The sequence below is a fragment of the Schistocerca nitens genome, chromosome 8 (assembly GCF_023898315.1).
Source record: "Schistocerca nitens isolate TAMUIC-IGC-003100 chromosome 8, iqSchNite1.1, whole genome shotgun sequence".
In the NCBI taxonomy this organism is placed as follows: Eukaryota; Metazoa; Arthropoda; class Insecta; order Orthoptera; family Acrididae; genus Schistocerca; species Schistocerca nitens.
In genome coordinates this window covers 51,894,098-51,917,544 of record NC_064621.1, presented here as the reverse complement: position 1 = coordinate 51,917,544, position 23,447 = coordinate 51,894,098, and the positions used below count along the sequence as shown (strand labels likewise).

Genomic DNA, 23,447 nt, shown 5'->3' with positions numbered 1-23,447 from the left:
CTGTGTCTGTTGTGAAATGACCATGATGAAAATCAGAAATGTTAGTTCGTACAGAGTTTTATCAGCAGGGTTCTTACCATGGAACAAGGGAGGAAGATATGATTCTGATATCAGAATTACCCTCCAGCACTCACTGTATTATATTCTCTTTGACTGTAACTGTACGTAACTCTTTGCCAGTCTTTTGGTCTTGCTGAAAAGACTAAATTTGCTGAGTTGTACTCCTCACATTTGGTCGGAAACACTGCCAGATGTCATGTTAATGAATGACGACCAATGCACGTTTACTAGTAGCATGTCACGTGTTCTGAAATGGTATTAAAAATGAAAATTATGAATTTCACCATGAATTATGTGCATATAAGCATATATTAAAAGATTTTTCTAATTATTTTCTGGTTTGCAGGGGTGTAAAAATGTTAACACACTGCCTGTATTTCATGAAAAGTGAATATGACGTAGAACATGTGACTAAAGAGAATAAGTTATACCAGATGCTGGGACATCATGCCATGAAAGCAATAGAACGTATGAAATTTACTGAGAAGAGTGCAGTTTTTAGAAAATGTGCTTGCTTAGTCCAGCAATAGTACTTCAGATGGAGGAGAAACCAACTAACAGCAGTACATAAAAAAACAATTTACTCAGGAATAAAATTCTCTTAGTAACCAGTCGTCTCAAAATCTCTGAGAATTCTGTAAAAGTTCTGGGAGTGGAGATGTCCTGAAAGCTATTGTAAATTTTGGAACATTATGATGCAGCGTTCACAGACTGTAAAGTTGCTTTAAAAAGTTGAATCACTGTCATGGGGGCTCTTTTTCAGTGTACCCTTCAATAATGTCTTGGTTGACAGAAATCTTAGACAATTGATGCTCTTGCTTTTGATAATTGCAATCCAATGTTCTTTTCACATCACATACTACCTTCCATAGTGAATATTTCACTCTATAGCACAGTGTGCCCTATTTTGAAACTTCCTGACAGATTAAAACTTTGTACTGGTTCATGATTTTAACCTGTAATCTTACTCGCCTGTACAGCTTTATTTGAAGCTACAGGAGAGCTGCTTGAAGTTTGGGAAGTAGAAAACAGATACGGGCAGAATTGAAGCTGTGAGGATAGGTTGTGAAACATACCTGGATGCTCACCTGTTGAGAACATTGCTCACAAAATGCAAGGTTCCTTGTCAGAGTCCTTGCCTGACACACAGTATTAATCAGATACAAAATTACAGTTACTACTGCATTTGTCCACTGTATGGTCTTAATTGTTCTACACTATTTCACTGTTGATTATTTAGATTTAGAGACTTTTATTTTCAGTTTTTGCAAAAAGAAAGAGCTTTTCTTCCCTCTGACGTTCTTATTTAAAAGTTTTAGTGGTTGTTGATGACTCATAAAGTAAGTAAGTATTGCAATCAGTTCCAGCAACTAGTTCAAATAACAGTGTCTAAGAAAAATTAAAACCTGTTGTATTTTTTTTTTTTTTTTCATTCTCCCATTGCATGATTCATTCTGTGGCCAAAACTATTATTTGCAATGCACATTCATTTATGAAGAAGGAAAAAACATGCTTCAAAAAATAAAACCAACCCACCAGTATGAAAAGAAGACTTACTTCCTGCACATAAATTGTTTGAATAGTTACCCATCAGGAAGCTAGCAGTACTTCGCCAGTCAAAAGTAATATCCACAAAGTAGTTTGTTTCTATAAATTAATATTAGTTGCTTAACTAATTCCATGTTGTTTTAAAATTGTAACAATGTCATAACATATATCATGAATGTGACCTATGCAATATGGCATTTTGGAAAGGAGAACAGTGTACCTACAACAAAATGTATGCAGCAGAATTTTAAAAACATATACAGGAGACAGTGGTAATAATAAAAAAATAAATACAGAAAACTGTTGAATAAAAGGAGATTGCTTGAAACAGTTAACTGCTTAATTCAGTGAAATAGAAGTGCATGTGTGTAAAAGTTAAATACTGATGCATTAGATTACAAACTGCATTGACCACAAAGGAATGTCAGACTGAAGACCACCACCACAAAATCAATTACAGATGTCAGAACACCAAAAAATATTGGAAAGTTCGGACAGAATGTAAATAATTTAGGAGTGAATGTAACAACTCACAGAATAATGTGTGTGTGTGTGTGTGTGTGTGTGTGTGTGTGTGTGTGTGTGTGTGTGTGTGTGTACTCTATAGTAAGATTACTGAGAACTTATTTCTCTACTCTTAAATTTGTGTTTATTTTAATCCTGAACAATTTCTGCAGTTTGTCAATTGATTCGGTGTGTTTTCATAAAAAGTCAGATACAAATCGGTAGACTATTTGAAAGTTGAAAGTAGGCTCAACAATCCACGTTGACAATTCACATTGCAAAAGTTTCAAATCAACACAACCCAACTTCACATATCTCATGGTTGAAAATCAAATGTTCCAGAGTGTACAAGAGCTAAAACTATGAATTGGGACTCAAATCCTGATCTTTTTCTTTTGTGGGCAATTCTCTTACTGGCTTCACTGTTCAGCCAGCCATGACTTACAGTCCATATTATAGAATGTCTTGCCAGTAGCTCTGTCTTTTACTTCTCATAATCAACCAGGGAGTTTCATAAAAGTGCACCCTCCACTACAAAGTGAAGGATTCAACACGTAAAAGGAAAGACAAAAAAAGATGGATAATTAAAGACCAGTCTCACTTATGTTACCTTGTGTTACCTCAGGCTTTCAGCAGATGATGCAGTTATCTATGATGTATCATATGAGATAAGCTGCACATATATTCAATCAGATATTGATAAGATTTCACAGCGGTGCGAGGATTGCCAACTCACTTTAAACATAAAATTATCACTTCTCAGAATGGGGGGAAAAAGTGTGGTGTCCTATGAATACAATAGATATGATTCATAATTAGAATCAGTCAAATCATGCAAATATTTAGGTGTAACAGTTTGTAGGGGAATCAAATGGAAGGGTCCCATAGGCTCAATCATAGATAAGGCAGGTGGCAGAGTTTGGTTCATTGCAAAATGCAGCCATTCTACAGGAGAGACTGCTTACAAAGCACTTGTATGGTCCAACTTAGATTATTGCTCAGGGCTAACAAGGCATGTACTTTTAGGAACAGCTAGCTGGAATACATGGTCATATCTCCATTTGAATCATGGCAGCCATTCTACAAGAGAGACTGCTTACAAAGCACTTGTATGGTCCAACTTAGATTATTGCTCAGGACTAACAAGGCATGTACTTTTAGGAACAGCTAGCTGGAATACATGGTCATATCTCCATTTGAATCATGGGGAGCATCACTAAAAAGTTGAAAAACCTGAACCGGCAAACTCTTGAAGGTACTTATTATCCCATGAAAGCAGACTTACAAAATTTTGAGAACCAGTATTACTTGAAGAAAATGGAGAGATTTATTCTTCAGCCTCGTATACTTCACTGATGTAGGGATTGTTAAGACAAGATTAGATTGTTTACAGGGCACACAGAGGAATTTAAGCAATCATTCTTCCCACAGTCCATACGTTATAGGAAAGGGAAGAAATACTAACATATGCTATCATGCTAAGTATCTTCTGACATTAACTACACAGTGGTTAATGGAGGTTGTATCCACAGGTAGAGGTAGAAAAATAAAAAGAACTGGACACACACATTAGGACACAGACATGTACTTTTAGGAACAGATAGCAAATCGAAAATGTACAGTGAATATGTGCTGCAAAAAAGGAAAAATTTTATCAAAATCTGTTGACAGCATTTGGGAAAGGCATTAGAAGAAATTCAGTCTTGCTTGTCATGCACATGTTCTTTGTAAATTTCTATGTCCTTGTTTATTTCAGATATTATGAATATTTATTTTTTCCTTCAGTTGTAATGAGATCTACATTGTTGTTTACCTTGTGTATTGGTTTGTACAGATCACAACATTTTTCTGCTCCACAATGTAGTATGAGCCTCACTTCATTGAAAAAATCATGTTGTAACATAAAGTGGCTACGTGACAGAAATAAGACAAATAGTGTATAAGAAAAAAGACTAGTGCAGTGTCACACTAGAGTCATCACAAGGCCTGTGCATATTTTGGTTCTATCAAATCTGCACTGATGTATCTTAAGGATTCCCACAAGGCCGTTCCAGACCTGGTCAAGAGGGCACACTGTCCGTCTCCCCCTCCCCCCCCCCCCCTTTCCCTGGTGTCCCCACCTGCATGTCCCCACCTGCATGTGCACGCGCACCCACGTGCACACACACACACACACACACACACACACACACACACAGATTGTCGGGATGATGATGCACACATGGCACTCCAGCCAGTAGCATCAGTATGCTGCATCTGCCTATAGAATGCACATAGAATATTTAGCATTGATTTTCATGTTAGTTTAGGTATGGTGAAGTTACTTAGCCACTATAGTGTTTGTTATGTGTAGCATAAAGCAGACACAATTATTACATCAATAAGCAGTGATGCTTTTCCAGGCTTACAAATTCTACTATGGGGAGAGTCAGAAGCAGAACCAGTAGCCTGATACAGCCCTCACCCCAGCATTGCCAGTTAGGGTGGGCAATAGGTTAGATGCGGGACAGAAGCAAGAGAGCACTCTCTCTCTCTCTCTCTCTCTCTCTCTCTCTCTCTCTCTCTCTCTCCAAAGAACACTTTATGCAGCCACCTTCTAACATGCATGTCACTATAAATATTTATGGCCAGACAACTTGTCTGGCATAGCCATAGTAAATTATATAAACAAACCTTCCTTGTGAATCAGTCTCAAAATTTCTACAGTAGTTTCTCAGATTAAGCGTTAAAAAAAAAAAATGGACACCTGCAGGGGGGGGGACTTTAAATTTTGTTCTTGGTGGTTATAATTAAAGTGCAGCTACTCACAGAAGTCCAGTGTGGGCTGTAATTATCATATACTATTGAAACATAGTAGGTATGTTAATGTGGAACTGATTTACACTGGAAAACAATTAGTTACAATTTTGGCCACCAGGTGCACGTCTGACACTGTACAGTATGAAACTTCCTGGCAGATTAAAACTGTGTGCCCGACCGAGACTCGAACTCGGGACCTTTGCCTTTCGCGGGCAAGTTTCATATCAGCTCACACTCCGCTGCAGAGTGAAAATCTCATTCTGGAAACATCCCCCAGGCTGTGGCTAAGCCATGTCTCCGCAATATCCTTTCTTTCAGGAGTGCTAGTTCTGCAACGTTCGCAGGAGAGCTTCTGTAAACTTTGGAAGGTAGGAGACGAGATACTGGCAGACGTAAAGCTGTGAGACCGGGCATGAGTCGTGCTTCGGTAGCTCAGTTGGTAGAGCACTTGCCCGCGAAAGGCAAAGGTCCTGAGTTCGAGTCTCGGTCGGGCACACAGTTTTAATCTGCCAGGAAGTTTCATATCAGCGCACACTCCGCTGCAGAGTGAAAATCTCATTCTGGAAACTGTACAGTATCTCATTATCACCTCCAACTTTCATATTGAACAAATTGTACAAGCAGCGGTTAATAATAAAATCAACATTGTACCTTTATCCCTTGTTGAACCATTTACCTCCACATCCAAATCTTAACCCATTACACATGGAAACATTACTGTATGTCTTTCATGCATTCATAGTGCCAGATTTGCAACTGGTGGCCAAAATTTGAACTAATTTTTTCCCGGCATATATAGGTTCCACATTAATGCATTAAAATATCTATCAAGTTTTCCTGCTGTATGGTAATTACAGCCCACATTGGACTCTGTGAGTAGCTGCACTTTAATTATAATAACATGCTATTTATAGTGAGGGACTTTGAATTAGACAGATATATAGTACAAACAACTGCCTCACAAGACACTGTCTTAATGAAACACTGTCTGCATGGGTTAGGGATTTGTGTGTTCCAGTGACATTGAGAGATATGCCAGTGGTATTGTAATTGTTGCCAGGGTTTCCCAACTGGGCATGTCTCCACAGAGGATCCAAAGTGTGTCTCTGAACATTGTGTCTTGTATTCTATTGTATCCTTTCTTTTTCCTCTCTGTGATTTCGTGATAGCAGGCACAGTCCCCTAATGTGGGCAACAGAAAATCCTTAGTCATTAGAACAACTGTGATGCACATTGCCCTTACTGCCGAGGGATGGATAGCATTCTGTAATTGAGGTGAAGACAGGCTCTCCAAGGGGTAAGGGCAAGGTGTGCAAGCCGTGAGGTGGCAGCTACATCACGACACTTGGGGGCTGTGGGATGATATCCTGCACCACCAAAAATTCAAATCACAGAAACTAAAATGAGAAATACCCAGTTGGCTTTTAAGGATATGACCTTTGGTCTGAAAAGGAAAACTTGTGTTAGATTTTGGAAATTAAGAACATTGAGAGGGGCAGAAAGGTTTAGACAAGTTGAAAAAGTGATGATGCAATGCAGAGGAATGGTGTAGGTCTCTTACTATCTAAAAACTACAAAAAGAGCTTACTGGATTGGAAACCAGTTTCAGAAAGGATAACCATACGCTTCAAAACAAATGTGTGAAATATTACTGTAATTCAACGTTATGCACCTAGTGAAGTGACGGAAGAAAACTAAAAGATGCATTTTACAGACTTAGCCTAGATGAAGTCCTTAGACAAACTTAATTGTAGTGACAAAATTTTTAATAGGAGACTTGACAGCAAAAATTGGTTCAGAAAATGACTGGTTTCAACATACAATGGGTGCACATGGCAGTGGGAACAGAAATGTAAATGGTGAATTGCTTATAGATATGTGTGCTGAGCATGACCTAGTCATTGGAAGTGCACTGTTTCTACATTGCGGCACGTTCACGGCCTTCAATCCAACAAAGAGGATTTACGGCTGCTTTTAGAATTGCAGTGTCCCCTTGTACTCTGCCTTAAGGAAACAGAACTGCATCCTCGTGACCGCTTTAAGCTTTCACATTTCTTTCCAGTCCATTTTGACCTTCCCTCTGAGTTCGACATTCTATCTCGTGGGAGAGTCGTGCTGCTCATACAGGATGACGTTCGTAGTCAACCCATTTCCCTGACTGTCTGTCTTCAGGCTGTTGCAGTTCGCTTTTTCCTTCCTAACATGATGTTTTCCCTTTGTACCATTTATATTCCTCTCTTTCGATGTCACCAGGGCAGACATTCTCCAGCTTATTGGGCAGCCATCTCACCCATTTCTGCAGCTCGGTGACTTTTAATGTGCACCATTCCCTTTGGGGTTCTCCCAGAACCTGTCAGAGAGGTGTGCTCTTGGCTGACCACTTTAATCAACTTAACCTCTTGTGCCGTAACACAGGAGCACCCACATTCCTTTCTGACTCCTCAAAGACCTGTTCCCATTTGGACCTATCCTTCTGCACTGCCCAGTTTGCCCATCGTCTCAAGTGGTCCGTTCTTTCTGACACCTAATCGAGTGACCATTTCCCATGTGCTATCCATTTGCTAACTCCTACCCCACCTGCGTGTGCAACCAAATGACAACTTACTAAGGCTGACTGGCTGCTTGACTCCTCCCTGGCGACCTTAGACGAACAAGATTTCTCCAGGTGTGATGACCAGGTGGACTATCTTACAAATGTTATCCCTACTGCTGCATAATATTCCATTCCCTGCACTTCCTCTTTACCACACCATGTCCCGGCTCCTCAGGAGCTCAGCATTGATTTGCTGGGCACGTGCTTGGCGACCCCGGGGTTCTTGAGCTGGGAACTGGTAAGCGCTGCCAATCCCATCACTGTAAGCTCTGGGCATGGTTCAACGACTACCATGTGGTGCGGCAGTGGAATATTGTGTGTCTCGGGGAATGGGGATCTTGGCTTGACCACCCAGATCGTGAGGACAGGATACACCTCTATAAAAGAGCCCTCGATTTCGAGGTGTGCTGTGTGCTGGTGCATGGAAGTTGAGGTGGTGCAATCATTAGTGGGCAACCTCTGGGGAACCTGATGCACCTCAGTTGTACAAGGCATACTCAGGCATGCGGGGCTTTGTCTGAGTGGGCCCTTATTTCCGTAGCTGCTCATGGGACCAAGATGGAACCCTCGAAATCATCATCTTCTCCTCCCAGGGGGAAAAGTGTACTGCCTAGGAGTATTAACTCATATTCATCCAAAAGAATGGGAGAGGCTAGTCCTCCTGATAAGAGTACTTTGGACTGCAGTAACAGGGCTCGTGAAGTCATGAATTACAATGTGTTCCTGATTATAAAGAGGAAGGAGGGGTCATTTGAAAAAGTGTCCCCTATTATATCCACAAGGGTTTGGAAGATCTTGCTGGAACACTAAAATCTATAAAACGATTGCGTAATGGCCTACTGTTGGTTGAAACTAACAGGTCAAAGCAGGTAGACCTTTTTAAGAAATCGCAGAAATGGGGTGACTATGATATCATTGCTGAGATGCACACCTCTCTCAACTCCAGTAAGGGCGTTGTCACATGCCGAGATATCGTGGACATGGACATAACGAAACTGAAGGAAGAATGGCCATCACAGAGAATAGTTGATGTGGAGCGACGAATGCCCAGGAATAATGGAGCAATTGAAAAGACTGCCACTTTCATTGTCACATTCAATTCTCCGACACTGCCTGAACATCTTATGGTGAGATTCCTTCGACTTAATGTTTGGCCTTACATTTCGAACCATATGTGGTGCTATAAATGCCAGCGTTTCGGCCATACAACCATGAGTTGTGGAGGTGAAGCAATCTGTGGGAACTCCAGAAAAGCCACTCATGACTCTGGGACTGACTGCTGTCTCTGCATCAACTGCTCTGGGAATCACCCAGTCTGGAGCTGAGACTGCCTCGTTTTTGCTGAAGAACAAAAAAGAATGTAAGGTGATGAAACCCCCTGTCTTTGCCACCTCATATTCTTCCATGGTGCAGAAACCTACTACCAAGGCGGACGCTTTGACATAGGCGATGCCTAGTGTGCCTGCATCCACCACAAGCATCTGTACTTGCACATGTACATGTCAAGGGAAAAAGAGTAAGGACAAAGCAATCTAGGCAGCTGCGCCAGGAAAGACCAGCAACAGTTCTGCAGTGAGCATCTGGAAGGTACAAGAAAAGTAAGGTGCCTCTCTACCCCCCTTTCCCCCTCATCCTCGAAGGGACAGGGAGCAGGGAAAGGCTCATGACATTGGGGTCAAAAGCTGTCCGGAGCACCGTCTTACATCATTCTTTCCCATCTGACTGATGTGGAGGATATCATGGAGTTAGATGCCTTGAATCCAGGCAGCCCCTCCACTCCCCCTTGTTCTTCAAGTGATTCACCTTCCCTGTGCAAAGAGAGAGGTAATTTAAAACTGCACTGATGACATAGCTCCCATACTACAGTGGAACATGAATGGGTTCAGGACTCATGTGCAGGAACTGAAGCTCCTAGCACAGGCACGTCCCTTGTTCTTTTGTTTACAAGAAATTCATTTTAAAGATACAGATGTCCCTGTGCTACAGGGATAAACGCTATACCACAAGGATGACCTATTGGGGGAAAGGGCCAAGGGAGGTGTCGCAGTGTTTGTTACTAATACGCATCACTCCTCTGCTCTCCCCTTGGCTACTGACCTCCAAGCAGTTGCAGTTCAAAATCGTGTGTCGAAGGATCACTGTTTTCACACTGTATTTACCTCCGCAACATGCACTAGACTCTGAGGTTCTCACGGATCGTATTGCGCAACTCCTGTGATCATTTCTCCTCCTGGGAGACTTCAATGCCTATCATGTCCTGTGGGGCTCAACTAATACTTGCCCTTGGGGTTGGGTTTTGGAGGGCCTCATGACGTCTCACAAGCTGTGCGTCCTCAACACAGGTACTCACACACATTTCTCTACTGCTGCTTGGTCATTCTCAGCCATCGACCTCTGTGTTATCCCACCCTTGCCGAATCTGTTCAGTGGAAGATCATTGACGACCTTCACACAACAGCCAGAGACATTGCTCAGACGATGGCTGGACATTTTCCACAAACTACTGCCAATGCAAGCCTGGATCCAGCGTTTCGTCACTATTGCATGACTGTAGAGAGGGAAAAGTTGGACTTCAGGTCCAACAGTTCTGAGGTCTACAACTCCCCTTTCTCCATGTGGGAGCTCGCATCAGCACTGACTGAAATCCGTGACACTGCACCCGGTCACGACCAAATCCAGTACTGCATGCTTCAACATTTGCCAGCGGCATCAGAGGAAATCCTACTCGAATGTTTTAATCTAATACGGCAGACAGACAACTTCCCCAGCTCGTGGAGGGAGGCAATTCATATCCCTCTTCTCAAACCAGGAAGGGACTGCACATGTCCCAGTAGTTATTAAAGTATTGCCTTAAAGAGCTGTGTTGGAAAGATCCTGGAGCAAATGGTTAACTGTTGCCTGGTCAGGTTGTTAGAGACCAGGCAACTCCTTAGCCACTCACAGTGTGGATTCCGAATATTTCGGTCCACTGTCGACAATCTGACCCTCCTAGAGGTAGCTGTTCAGCAGGCTTTCCTCTGTAAACATAACTGTATCGGCATATTCTTCGATATAAATAAGGCATGCGATACTGCTTGGAGGCACTGTATTCTCACACAACTGCATCAATGGGGCTTTCGTGGCCACCTCCCCATCTTCCTACGGTCTTTCCTGTCTCAGCGGTTTTTGAGGACCCGTGTTGATGACACGCTGTGTGATCGATTTGAGCAGGAGAATGGTGTCCCCCAGGGGAGTGTTTTAAGTGTTACCCTCTTTGACACAACCATCAATAGTATAACATCTATAGTAAGGAGTCCAGTACAGTGCTGCTTATTTGCGGATGACTTTGCTGTTTTCTGTTCCTCCTCCAGTGTTGCAATGGTGAGCTGTCAGTTGCAACTCACAGTGCGGCAGTTAGAGGAGTGGGCTGGAAAGATGGTTTTTCAGTTTCCTGCGAGCGTGTGTGTGTGTGTGTGTGTGTGTGTGTGTGTGTGTGTGTGTGTGTGTGTGTTTTCATTGTAATCGTTCTCGTCGTATTTTTAATTTGCCTGCCTTGAATGGACACCACCCTACATTTTAGACACACAGTGCGGTTTCTGGGCATCATTTTTGACTCCTGATTGTCGTGGTTACCAGACCTGCAAGACCTGAAAGCCTGAACATCATCAAGTGCCTTAATCACAGGTCTTGGGGAGCAGACAAGGCGCGTCTCCTTCAGTTTTATCGGGCTTTTGTGCGTTCGTGGCTGGGCTATGGTTACACCATGTATGGTTCAGCGAGGCCCTCTTACTTGCATATCATTGACGCTGTCCATCATTAGGGGGTTTGACTGGCCACGGGTACTTATTGGACCAGTCCCACACCTAGCATCTCTGCTGAGGTGGGGGAACCACCACTTCCCATCCAGTGCCGGCTCCTCATGGTGCATCAGTTGTGTAAGTTCCTTGCAGCTCCAACTTCATCCGCACACAATACTGTTGCTCGTCCACCTCTGGAATGTCTTTTTTTCCATCCGCCCATAAGCCACGACGCCATTTGGGATCTGCATGCAGCATGTGCTGGAGTCACTCAGTGTGGTACCAGTATGACCCCAAATCCAGCGTTTTAACCGTTTTCCACTCTGGTTGCTGGAGAGGCCCAGAATGATTTTAAATTTGATGTTGTACAGGCGAGATAGCACTCCTGCTTCCGTTTTTAATGTGACGTGCTTTGATATTTTATCAGAGTACCATGACCATTTAGCTGTTTTTACGGATGGGTCTAAATAGGGGGCTCTGTTGGTTGCTCTGTCGTTTTCCTGGATCGAGTCCCCAAGGTCAAAATGCCTCCAGAATTTACAGTCTTCGACACAGAATTATATTTGATCTTGCGAACACTGGAGCATATGAGACGTTCTCCTGGTGTTAGAGTTCTCGTCTGCTCAGATTCTCTGAATGCCCTTTACATTCAGCAGATACAGTAACCCAGAATATCCAGTATGCCCTCCTACAATTACGACAACTGGGGAAGGAGGTGTCTTTCTGCTGGGTACGTGGGCACATTGGAATTGCGGGGAATGAAAGGGCCGATCGAGCACCCAAAGAGGCATGTTGTGATCCTCTGGTATTTCGGTGTACTATCCTCTTACATGCTATCACCTCACTGTCGAGGCACAAAGTCATGTGTCGATGGGAAGACGAGTTGCTGGCAGTAACCGATAACAAGCTCCATGTCATCAAGTCCGCAACTCGGCCGTGGAGTACTTACTTCCAGCCATGTCGGCAATACGAGGTCCTTCTTACGCGTCTTCGCGTCGGCCACAGCCCTATGACACGTGGATTCTTACTCCAGTGAGAGTATCCTCCACTCTGTGATGCTTGTGGCATACAGATTATGGTGTGCCACATTTTATTGGACTGCATTGTATCTGCCGACCAGTGGACTGCGGTGGATTTGCTGGCAGGTGTAATGATCAAACGAGTGTGGTTAGGGTTTTAAAGTTTTGTGAATTGTCCAACATTTGTAACAAGATTTTAGGGAGATGTTGTTAAGTTGTCAAAGGGTGGCTGGCTGACCCTAGCTTTTTGTAAGTGGTCAGCCAGTCACATTTCCCTGTGCTTTTCTTTTAGTTCTTCTGTGTTTTGTTTCTCTTTCTTGATTAGCTCTCTTCCCCCCCCCCCCCCCTCCCCCCCCTACTTGGTTTTAGTGCACATGAGAGTGTGTGTGTGATACAGAGTGACTGTGTGATCATTTCGAGTGCGTTTCGGGCACTATCCTTCTTTTCTCAGAATCATGAGTGCTACAATGGCACCTTTACTATGAGAGACCTATATCACGCTCTAAAGTCATCCCGATCCCCTGTCCCAGGCACGGACGCTGTTCACATTCAGATGTTGCAGCACCTGTCTCTTGTGAGCAAGCACTTTCTTCTTAATACGTACAACCACGTCTGGGCAGAGGGCACGTTTCCCAGATGCTGGCGTGAAGCCGCTGTCATACCCATACCTAAGCCCAGTAAGGACAAACACCGTCCTTCTAGCTACTGCCCCATCTCTCTCACCAGCTGTGTTTGCAAGGTGATAGATCGTATGATTCATGCCCTGCTGGTACAATGGCTTGGGTCTTGCAATTTACTAACCACTGACTGGATTCGAGCATACCGTTCTGCAATTGACCATCTCGTCACTTTGTCCACCCATGCCATGAATGGTTTTCTGTTGAAGTCCCAGATTTTGGCCATATTTTTCGATTTGGAGAAAGCCTATGACACCTGCTGGAGGACTGCTAGCATCTGTACTCTCTACCCGTGGGTCTTACGTGGCCGCCTTCGCCATTTCCTTGAGGAATTTTTGTCAGACTGAGTTTTCAAGGTGTGTGTGGGTTCTGCCTTGTTAGACACCTTTATCCAGGAAAATGGTGTGCTTCTTGGATCCATCCTGAGTGTCGTCCTCTTTGGTATTGCCATTAACCCTATAATGGCCTGCCGGGCATCCCTCTCTCCCTTTTTGTTGACGATTTTGCAACCTATGCAGTTTTCCATGGACCTGTCTCATTGAATGGCGTCTTTTGCAATGTCTCGATGATCTTTACTCATCGAACGTCGACAATGGCTTTTGTTTTTCCACTGACAAAACAATTTTTATGAATTTCTGGTGGCGCAATTGGTATCTCCCACCATCTTTACATTTTGGGTCTGTTGCTCTTCCATTTGTTGAAGCTATGTAATTCCTGGGGCTCATGCTTGATAGGAAACACTCTTGGTCCTCCCATGTGTCTTATCTAGCAGCCCATTGTACACAGTACCCCAGTGTCCTATGTGTCTTCAATGGTGCTTCCTGGGGTGCAGATCGAACCACTGTCTTCTGTTTGTACCAGTCCCTTGTTTGTTCAAAACTAGACTATTGGTACTTCGTTTATGCATCTACACGTCCGTCCCTCTTATGCGGTCTCAATACTATCCACCATCGTGGCATCCGTTTGGCCACTGGCGCCCTTTACACTAGCCTGTTTGGGTGTCTGTATGCAGAAGCTGCTGAACTACTGCTGTCCTACCGCCATGGCTTTCTTCTCAGCAGGTATGCATGCCATTAGTCTGCCATGCGTGGCCACCTGTCCTACACCTCCTCCTTCAATGACACTTTTGATCGCCAGTATGGGGTGCGTCCCTCTTCCCTGTTACCTCCTGGAGTCCGCTTTTAGCACTTGCTACGGCGGCTTAACTTCACACTACCTGCAGCTTACCCAGTGGGTGTGAACCCTTCACCGCCTTGGCTTCATGAAGCGGCCCATATTAACCTTGGCCTTCATTTGCTTCCTAAGGATTCTACTCCAGCCTCACTCTATCGCCTTCAGTTTCACAAACTTTGCATGGAACTTCGCAATAGTACATTTATGTACAATGATGACTCTCGGACTGACCATGGGGTCTGGTGTGCCTTCGTCATTGGCACCCGTGTCTGTTGATATCGGCTTCTGGCACACTGCACAGTATTTACAGCAGAGCTCTTCGCCCTGTATCAGGCCACAGAGTACATCCAGTGACACAGGCTTTCCAATTGTGTCATCTGCTCAGACTCGGCACCCTTCAAAGCCTCTGTGCACTGTACACAGCCCATCCCTTAGTGCAACGGGTACAGGAAAACAGTCACTTGCTCACTCATGATGGAGCCACTGTGCTGCTTATATGGGTTCCTGGTCATGTCAGTCTGACAGAAAACGAGGCTGCTGATGCTGCTACCAAGGCTGCAGTCCTCGTACCTCAGACCATTAGTTCTCATATTTCCTCCGATGATCTGTGTGTTGCCATCTGTCAGGAGATGGTGTCATTTTGGTATCGCCACTGGTGTTCCCTTCATGGGAACAAGCTCCAGGTTATTAAGCCTCTTCCACCAGCTTGGACAACCTCCTCTCGGCCCTCCCGCTGAGGGGGGGTCATTTTAACTAGGTTTTATATTGGGCGCTGCCTTTTTAGCCATCGTCATTTGTTAAGTTGTGCTTCTCCCCACGTTGTACACATTGTGCCCAAGTTTTCACTGTCCACAATTTCCTGACGGTATTCTCATTTTTTAACTGTCAATGTTCCCGCTTGCGTTTGTTGTTTGAGTTATGAGCCGTTTCAGCGTTTTACTTTTTATCCATTGTAGCAATAAGGCGAAGGCCATTTAAATTTTAGTTCTTGACCCCCGTTTCTCTGTGGTGTATTTTGTAGACTTTTCTCCATGTCCCTGTTTTAGCTGTGTTCTCGTACGTCAATTTGGATCGATGTGTAGTCGTTTTTTAACGCCTCTGTTTTCATATTCTATAGTTTTCACATGAGCATGTAGGACCCTACTTGTTTTTGCACCCTAAAACAAAACAAACAATCAATCCACTTTGCAACTGCCATAAGATAATGTGGATCTCTCCAGATCACTGTAAATCAAACGGATTGCATAGCTGGGAGTTTTGTAACACTCTGCTCAATGTCAGAAATAAGAGAGGAACAGATGTTGGAAGTGAGCACCACCTAGTTTTGGTTGAGTTCAGGTTAAAGATAGCTGCAAACAGAACCAATCTCAATCACAGGAACCACAAAGTAGATGTGGTAAGATTAAAAGACCAACACATCGAAGAAAAATTTGCACTTGAACTACAAAACAGATTCCATTCCAGTACTGTGTGAAGGAAACTTTGTGCAGGAAGGAAGTAACACGGGTTGGCGAAAACTTAGAAACAGCTATTTAGATGTTGGAGACAACATATTAGGATTTAAGAGACATCAAAGGAAAGTATGGATCTCTGATGACATGTTGAGTGAAATTAACCACAAGAAAGAATCAAAAAGAAGTTAAATCTTTGTAAAATTAGAGCATGGAAGACTGAAGTGTGTAAAGAATACATGGAGAGAAAAAAAAAAGAGTGAAAATAGGGATAAGGTGAGATGAAGGGAAATGGATAGATGAGCAGTCACAGGTAGTAGAAGAGCAGCAAGATGGGAAGGTAAATGAACTGCACAATATCACCAAACGGCTGTCAGTGAAGATCTGTAAACATGAAGGACCAATTAAGAGCAAGGATTGGGGGAGGGGGTGATTACGACCCAACAGACACAGCCACAAAGATGGGAGGAGCATTTCAAGGAGCTGTTAAATTGTGACAGTGGTCAAGAACAAGAGGTGAGATATGTTTCAGAGTAAGTCGAAGTAGATCAAGATAAAAATCTGCTGTGACCCAAAACAGATGAAACTGGGATTGCTTTGAGAAGCATAAAAAATCAAAGGCGCCATACCTGGACAGTGTAGCACTGGAGCTCTTAAAAGCCAATATGGAAACTAATATTAGAATGCTGTACTCCTTGTTGAAACACATTTGGCTCGAAGAGTAATCCCTAATGGAGTGGGAAAACGGGTTGGTGATAAACCTGCCAAAAGAGGGGCAAAGCTCCAAAAACAGAGAAATTTATCGGATTGTAACAACTGCTGTGGTATTACATTGCTGTCAGTGCCCAGAAAGGTTCTCATCAGATAATTTTTAAGTAGGCTTAAAAATTCACTTGAAAACTGAAAATGTAAAGTTCAGACTGGTTTTTGTGCACATCATAGTTGTGTTGATTTTATTAATACTCTTAGGTACCTAGCACTCATTGTCTTTGAAAATATCTTTGATTCTGTAAAACATAAAGTGCTGTGGCTGATGTTGTGGAAATATGGTATACCACAGAAGATTCTCTGAACCTTGTCAAAGATCTGTATGATGGCAACAAATGTTGTGTGGTCCTCAAGGGCAGTCTCACAGAGCCAATGGGGGAAAACAACTGGAGACTGGCAGGGCAGTATTTTGTCACCAATGCTTTTTCTACTTGTCCTTGACTCAGTTATGAGAAGAGTCACTGCAGGAAAGAGAAGAGGAGTCCAATGCGGGATTCATGAACGTCTGAAGGATTTGGATTTTGCAGACAGTATAGTTTGAGCAGTTGGCTGACAGGTATGAAAGCTAAATTAAACTCACAGTAGAAGAAGTAGAGTTTGCTGGCCTCAGAATAAGTATAGGTGAAACAAAGGAAATGAGTCAATTATTGGAATGTGCTGGTGTTTGTAGGGGAGCAGCAGATGGAGACATTCACTTAATTCCTTTATCTGAGTAAATAGTGATAGTAGATGATGGAGCTGGTGACAATGTGTAGAAGCACTAAAGAAGGCCTCAATACAGTTTTATCCAGCATGGTGAAAGAGAAACATTACATGCAAAACTAAAATTTATATTTTTCATGCAAATGTGAAGGCTGCACTGTTCGCCAGTGAAGATTGGAAAGTAAACAAGAAGATAACACTACAATTACAGAGCTCCATAAATATCTCCGGCACATCATGAATATCTTGTGACCAGAATTAATTAGTAATGAATAGCTCTGGAGCAAAACAAACCACATACGTATAGTAAATCAGACGCTTGAGAGTAAGTAGAGATCTATGGGACACAGACTGGGAAAACCAGATAGATCAGTAGAGAAGAAAGCATTTGAGTGGAATGCCCAGGGAACAAGGAAGAAATCCACACTTAGTTGTACATAGAGGAGGACAGTGGAAGGGGAAGCAAGAGGATTTGGGCAGAATTCAGGGATATGGCCAAAGAGACAGATGGACCACGAGTTTCCCCGAATGCCCTATGCCCACGTAAGGGCCACAGGAATGGAGTGAAGTCAAGTAGGTCATCACACAAACAACCACTTATTTGCAGATGATTTATTATAGTCACGTGTAAGACATGCATATCATTATTTTGTTACCATAGTTAATCCACTTTTTGATAGACACACTGAGAGCCAACTGTCTCTCTACTTTGCCCTGATGACTCAGTTCTTTTCTCTATGGCCACAACAGTCTAATAATAAAAACTGCTTACAAACACTCAGTGGTGCTGCAGTCATAGAGGTTTTGTGAGGAGTAGGAGTAGGAGTGGGGGATTGTCTCTAGATTGAAAGTACAATCAAATAGAGATATAAAAAATATACTTGTTGAAGAGTGGCAGAGGGAGTTTGCAGAAAATATTAAGTTTATGGCTAAATTTTTCATCAGTATAATAAAGGAACAGGAAGCATTGAAGGGAATGACACAGTGGGAATTGATTAGGGAATTCAAACAGGACCTCAGGTCAAGGATGTGAGGAGAGGTGAGATGGAAAGGGAAATACTTTCCTCCATTCCCTGTCCTCTCCTATTGCAGATAAAGGAGTCTGTAACATTTCTCCATTGATTTTCTGCGTATTCATTTGTAGCTCTTTGTTATTCTGTAATTCATATGTTGTCTTTTGTATGAACATTTGATGGCATTTTAATGTTAGAAGGTTGGATATGTGTTACTTTCAGCCCTGATGTGACATATTTATATTTTGGAGGAAAAAAATTTGCTAGAGTTATATGTAATTTTTCATTGGTGGATAGCTATAATTGCTTCAGGTACAAGATCTTCTCTTCAGAAGATACAAGAATCTTCTGAATTACTGCTATTATTATTGTTGTAATACTGATTACTAATGATGACAGCGATAAACATTTATCTGTGAAATACTGAACAGACATTGTGTCACAAATGGATGCATCAAAGTTATGCTGCTTTTTTTCCTGTGTTCTAGGCATGATGACCTCAAGCAGATGCTGGATAGCAACAAAGATGGTCTCAAACTGGAAGCCATGAAAAGGATTATTGGGGTAATAACAATTACAAATTTAAATGATTTAAGAATAATGATAACAATTCACTGGACAGTAAAGGCATTAAGTCATTGACAGGCACATAAGTCAGTCTGGAAACTTTGCTAGTTTTTCGACAAATCTCTTTTTCAGCTAGAGCACACATTCACCCCCCCCCTCCCCTCTCCCACCCCTTGTGTAGTCCTCATATACATTCTTTCCACTTTTCTGCTTTCCCTTCTTTGGTTATTACTGGCTTACCGTCTGTGTTCTTGATATTCATTCAGCTGCTTCTCTTTGTCCAAAGATCTCTTCAGTTTACCTATACGCAGCACTGATCTTTCCCCTTGTCATACATGTTTCTACTGTCTAGCATTTGTCCTCTTAATTGCATTTGTGTAGCTATTTTACATTTTCTGTCAATCTCCTTTTTAAACATTGTATTCCCTGTTTGCTGCTCATTTGCTGCATTTTCATATTTTGTATATCTCTCTGCTCCTCCTGTCTGAGTCATCTGATCTTCCTTTTTAACTTGCCCCAGGATATCCCTCTCTTGTCCCCAGTGAATGAACTATTAGCAGCGAAAGCAGGTAGTATTGTTCCTTTTAATGTTAGATTTATGTATCGGGAATATCATACATTTCACCTCCAGAAGATAAGTACTAGCCAGCAGTTCTGTCTCAAATTAATTAGTTTCTTGATTAAATTTTTCTTTGATACAGTTAAAGGCAATATCTCATGTGATCTAAGGATACAAAAGGGGAACGTTTTCTAAATACAAATGATAGGACAGGAGTAAGATTAAATTTAGAGTGGGAAACATTAAATATGGAGTCCTGCAAGGTTCAATGCTTTGCCTGCTCCCATTGTTAGGAAAATTATTTATATGTGACATTGGAGAACTATCCAAAAATCGTAATATTTGCTGCTGATATAAATATATCAAAAAAGGCTCAAACTCATCCATACAAGAAGTAGCCAGGAGAGAGTGGAACGGGTTTACAACTGGTTGCAGATAACAGTTTAACTGTTAATGTTAGAAAGACTCCTGCAACAATACCAAACGAATAAAAGTTACTTACAGATGCCAGAACATCAACAGTGTAGGAAAGAATAGATTGCTACTTACCGTAAAGAAGACACATTAAGTTGCTGACAGGCACAATTAAGACACATAAAGTTTATGGCTGTATGTAAGTGTTTTTCACTGTGCCTGTCTGCAACTTAATGTGTCTTCCTTATGATAAGTAACACTCTTATCTTTTCATACAGTGTTGATATTCCTGCCTGGAGTTTCCATTGTTTGATTTTACAGGTGCCAGAAGTGAGAATCAATGAGTATACACTGGATGAGGCTGTGTGTGAAGTTCCCAGACATCCAGATGGATAATAAACTGAGGTGGCACCAGCATGTGAACAAGTTAACCAAGAACTCAGTTTTTCCTGCTTTGCACTCAGAAATCTCTCTCACTCTGTTGGACTGCAGACAGGATTCCTGGCATACTTTGCATTCGTTTACTATGTTCTGTCATATTACATGATTTTCTGAGGCATTGCAGAGAAGACAAGAAAAGTATTTATTCTACAGAAGTGTGCAATAAGAATGTTGTGTGAAGATGATAACTGAACACCTTGCAGAAGCCTCGTCAAGCACCTAAAGTTATTACACTTACACAGTAATATATATACAGTGTACTCACAGTCATTCATTTGTGGATTATTCGTGCATCTAAAAAGGAAAAGTGCAATATTTTCCTGTAGCAAACAGCAATAAATGACTCACTTTGTGACAATGAGTACCATTCCCATTGTCAGCCTGTTCTGTGTAAATAAATAAAAAAGGTCAGTTTTCTCATGTTAATTGGCCCATAAGTGATGTTAATTGGCCCATAAGTGTTAACGAAGCAAGTTAAAAGAAGTTGTAAAAGAGATGATGGAGAAATGAAAGAAATGTGTTGAAATTAAAACAAAAATTACAATTAATTGAAAGATTTGAGAAAAGGGGAGGGGGCACACTGCTGCGAAACCAATTGCTGATTATGGCATTGGAATTCAGACTGTTCAGGACACCAAAAAGAATAAGCAAAAAATTCAGATTTTTATCAGGAAATGCAATTCTATTTCTGGAACATACGTTGAAAAGCATGAAGAAATCTATATTTGATGAATTGTATGCTGCTCTTTTGCAGTCATTTAGTCAAAAATGAGCAGAATGTGTCACGGTTTCAGGTGCAATGTGTGCTGCAAAAGCTAAATTTTTTCATGAAGCTCTAGTGTTAGAGGGAGAATGTAATGCCTCATGTGCATGGCTATCCAGCTTCAAACATCATCACAGGATTCATTAATTTATTGTGCTAGGAGAGCAGCTTAGCTCAAATGTTGGGGCAGCTGATTCCTTCTGGGAAGAGTTTCAGAAATTTGTAGAATAAGAGAGTTTCATACCAGACAAAATTTATAATGCGGATGGAAGTGGTCTGTGTTGGAAATGTCTACCAATCCGATTCCTTGCTTATAAGAGTGAAATTTATGCCCCTGAATATAAGTTGTCTAAAGAACACATTACAATTTTGTGCATCACTAACGCTTCTGGGAACTATTAAGTAAAACTACTAGTGATTGGAGCTGGTCTACTGATGAGTATGATTTGGTGGGCTTCTGGAAGGAGTTAACAATTCTAGATGCTGTACATGGGATTTATGATGACTGGCACAAAATCGAGCCACGTACACTAGTTCGATCATGGAGGAAAATTCTTCCAGGCATAGAAGAAAGTGATTTTCAAGGTTTCAGTGATGAAGAAATAAAAGCTGCTTGGATAATGAATCTTCAATGGATTTAAGTGGTTTTGAAGATGTTGATGCAGAAGAAAACTTGACTGAGTGGCTCAAGATCAATGCATGTAAAGCCAGCTTCCAGTACATGAATAATGCTGAAATTGTGACTACTGCCTGACAGCAAAACAAAGAGGAGGACATTGAATGTGAAAGTTGGTGTGAAGACAGTAACATTCTCAGTCGTTGTACCACACTGGAGTGTGTTGATGCTCTTCTAGATTATATGGACCGGAGAGGGTTTTGGTACAGTGACATTATTGCTGCCAGAAAAATTTGGAATACTACATGAAAAATATGTCAACTCCTCTCGGAAGCAGACCAGCATATCAAATTATGTCAAGAAGACAGGCCTACAGTATCTAAGCACAGAACTTGGATAAGCTTTCGAATAAGGAATTCCTGTTTGAAAGTATTTCGATTATTCAGGGTAATTGTGGTTAGTGATAACATTGAATTTTTAGGATGAACTCAGCAGTTAACCACAATACTATAAGGAAAAATAATGAATTTGTCTGTGGGGTGGGGAATGCAGTTTTACAGTATGATGCAAAAGTTTATAATATAACTGTTTTCCAATGGATGTCGGGCAGGAAATTGAAAATCTCCAAATATTTCAAACAAAGTAAAAGAATACCTCATCGGCCATGACTTCCACAATTTATCACAATTCTTGAACTCGAGTGTAAATTATGTCCAACTCTAATATTTTGTATTTGATAGGTCTTGACTTTGCTACTATATGGAAAGCTTGTAGTGGTCTTTATAAAGTTTCTTAAATCTTTGTTTCAATGTTTGGTAGAAACGGCGCTGACTAGTGGAGGAGGATGAGGAGTAACAGCATCCTCCTCCCACCTGCCCCCCCTCCCCCCCCCCCTTTCCACAGCCCCCTTTCCTTTTTGCTCCTTACATTCGTATACAAAGTAATCTAGATGTACTGACCATAATTATAGCTTGAGTAGATTAGTGATAGGCAGATTGTTTAAAGTTATTATACTTTACAGTAGTAGCCAGCAATGATTACCTCTGCCTGTTAATGTATAACTTGACTCATTTCTCATCTCTGAAGGCTGTCCTTCATGGCAGAATTTACAGAGCGTGATGTGAGAATGTACGATTGAATGAATATTCATTGGGGGGGGGGGGGGGGGCTTGTATCTTTTATGAAATTAGTGCTGTGTCAAGTTTAAAATATTCATCATTCCACCATATGAATCTGGTCTGATGGTTGTGACTCATGATTGTTGTAGTTTCCTTGAATGAGTCGTCATATGATTTTGTAATGAAATCTGTGGGCAGTTACTACTCTTAATCCTTTTTAGACTGAACAAGTGTTTCATGTGGAATAGCATTGCTGCTGTTGGAAATTACACTCCAAAAATAAGAATAAATGACAGGTTTGTTTGTTCTGTTTTCATTTCTATTATTTGCCAATAATTTGTTTCTTCTAGTATTAAGGTGTTTTTTATTTCCCAGGACTTTCTTTCTTGCATGTAGATTTGATACCTCACATTGTTTCATACAGATACATATTTCTGAAATTTGCCATATAAGCTACCTGCCTGTTTTCAGATGGTCGCAAAAGGAAGAGATGCATCTGATCTTTTTCCAGCAGTTGTTAAAAATGTTGTTTCAAAGAACATTGAAGTGAAAAAATTAGTATATGTATATTTAGTGAGATATGCTGAAGAACAACAGGATTTAGCATTGTTATCTATCTCCACCTTTCAAAGAGCTTTGAAGGTAAGAATAAAAAGTTATTTGAGATAAATTACCTGTATAAATTATGAGAAAATAACAGCTCATTTACATCAAATTTGGATATGTAATGGTTTATCCTTGGCTGAAAGTGCCACATGCTAGTTACTAAGCAATGCAAGCCTCATGAGGAGCATAAAAATGCAAACACCAGCTTGTTCACAAATACAGGTTACAATAACCTGCATGCTATGCAAACTCGTCATCACTGTGTCTGTTGCCCTACTGT

General features: G+C 41.6%; 1 protein-coding gene across 1 annotated transcript in view; it reads left to right on the top strand.

The window, feature by feature from the left end:
* LOC126198764 (AP-3 complex subunit beta-2) overlaps positions 1-23,447 on the top strand; it is a 264,029-nt gene that overhangs the window by 20,027 nt on the left and 220,555 nt on the right. The window contains exons 2-3 of the mRNA XM_049935322.1: positions 18,572-18,647; positions 23,033-23,203. Of these exons, the coding sequence (XP_049791279.1) occupies positions 18,572-18,647; positions 23,033-23,203 (247 nt within the window). The remainder of the gene's footprint in view (positions 1-18,571; positions 18,648-23,032; positions 23,204-23,447) is intronic.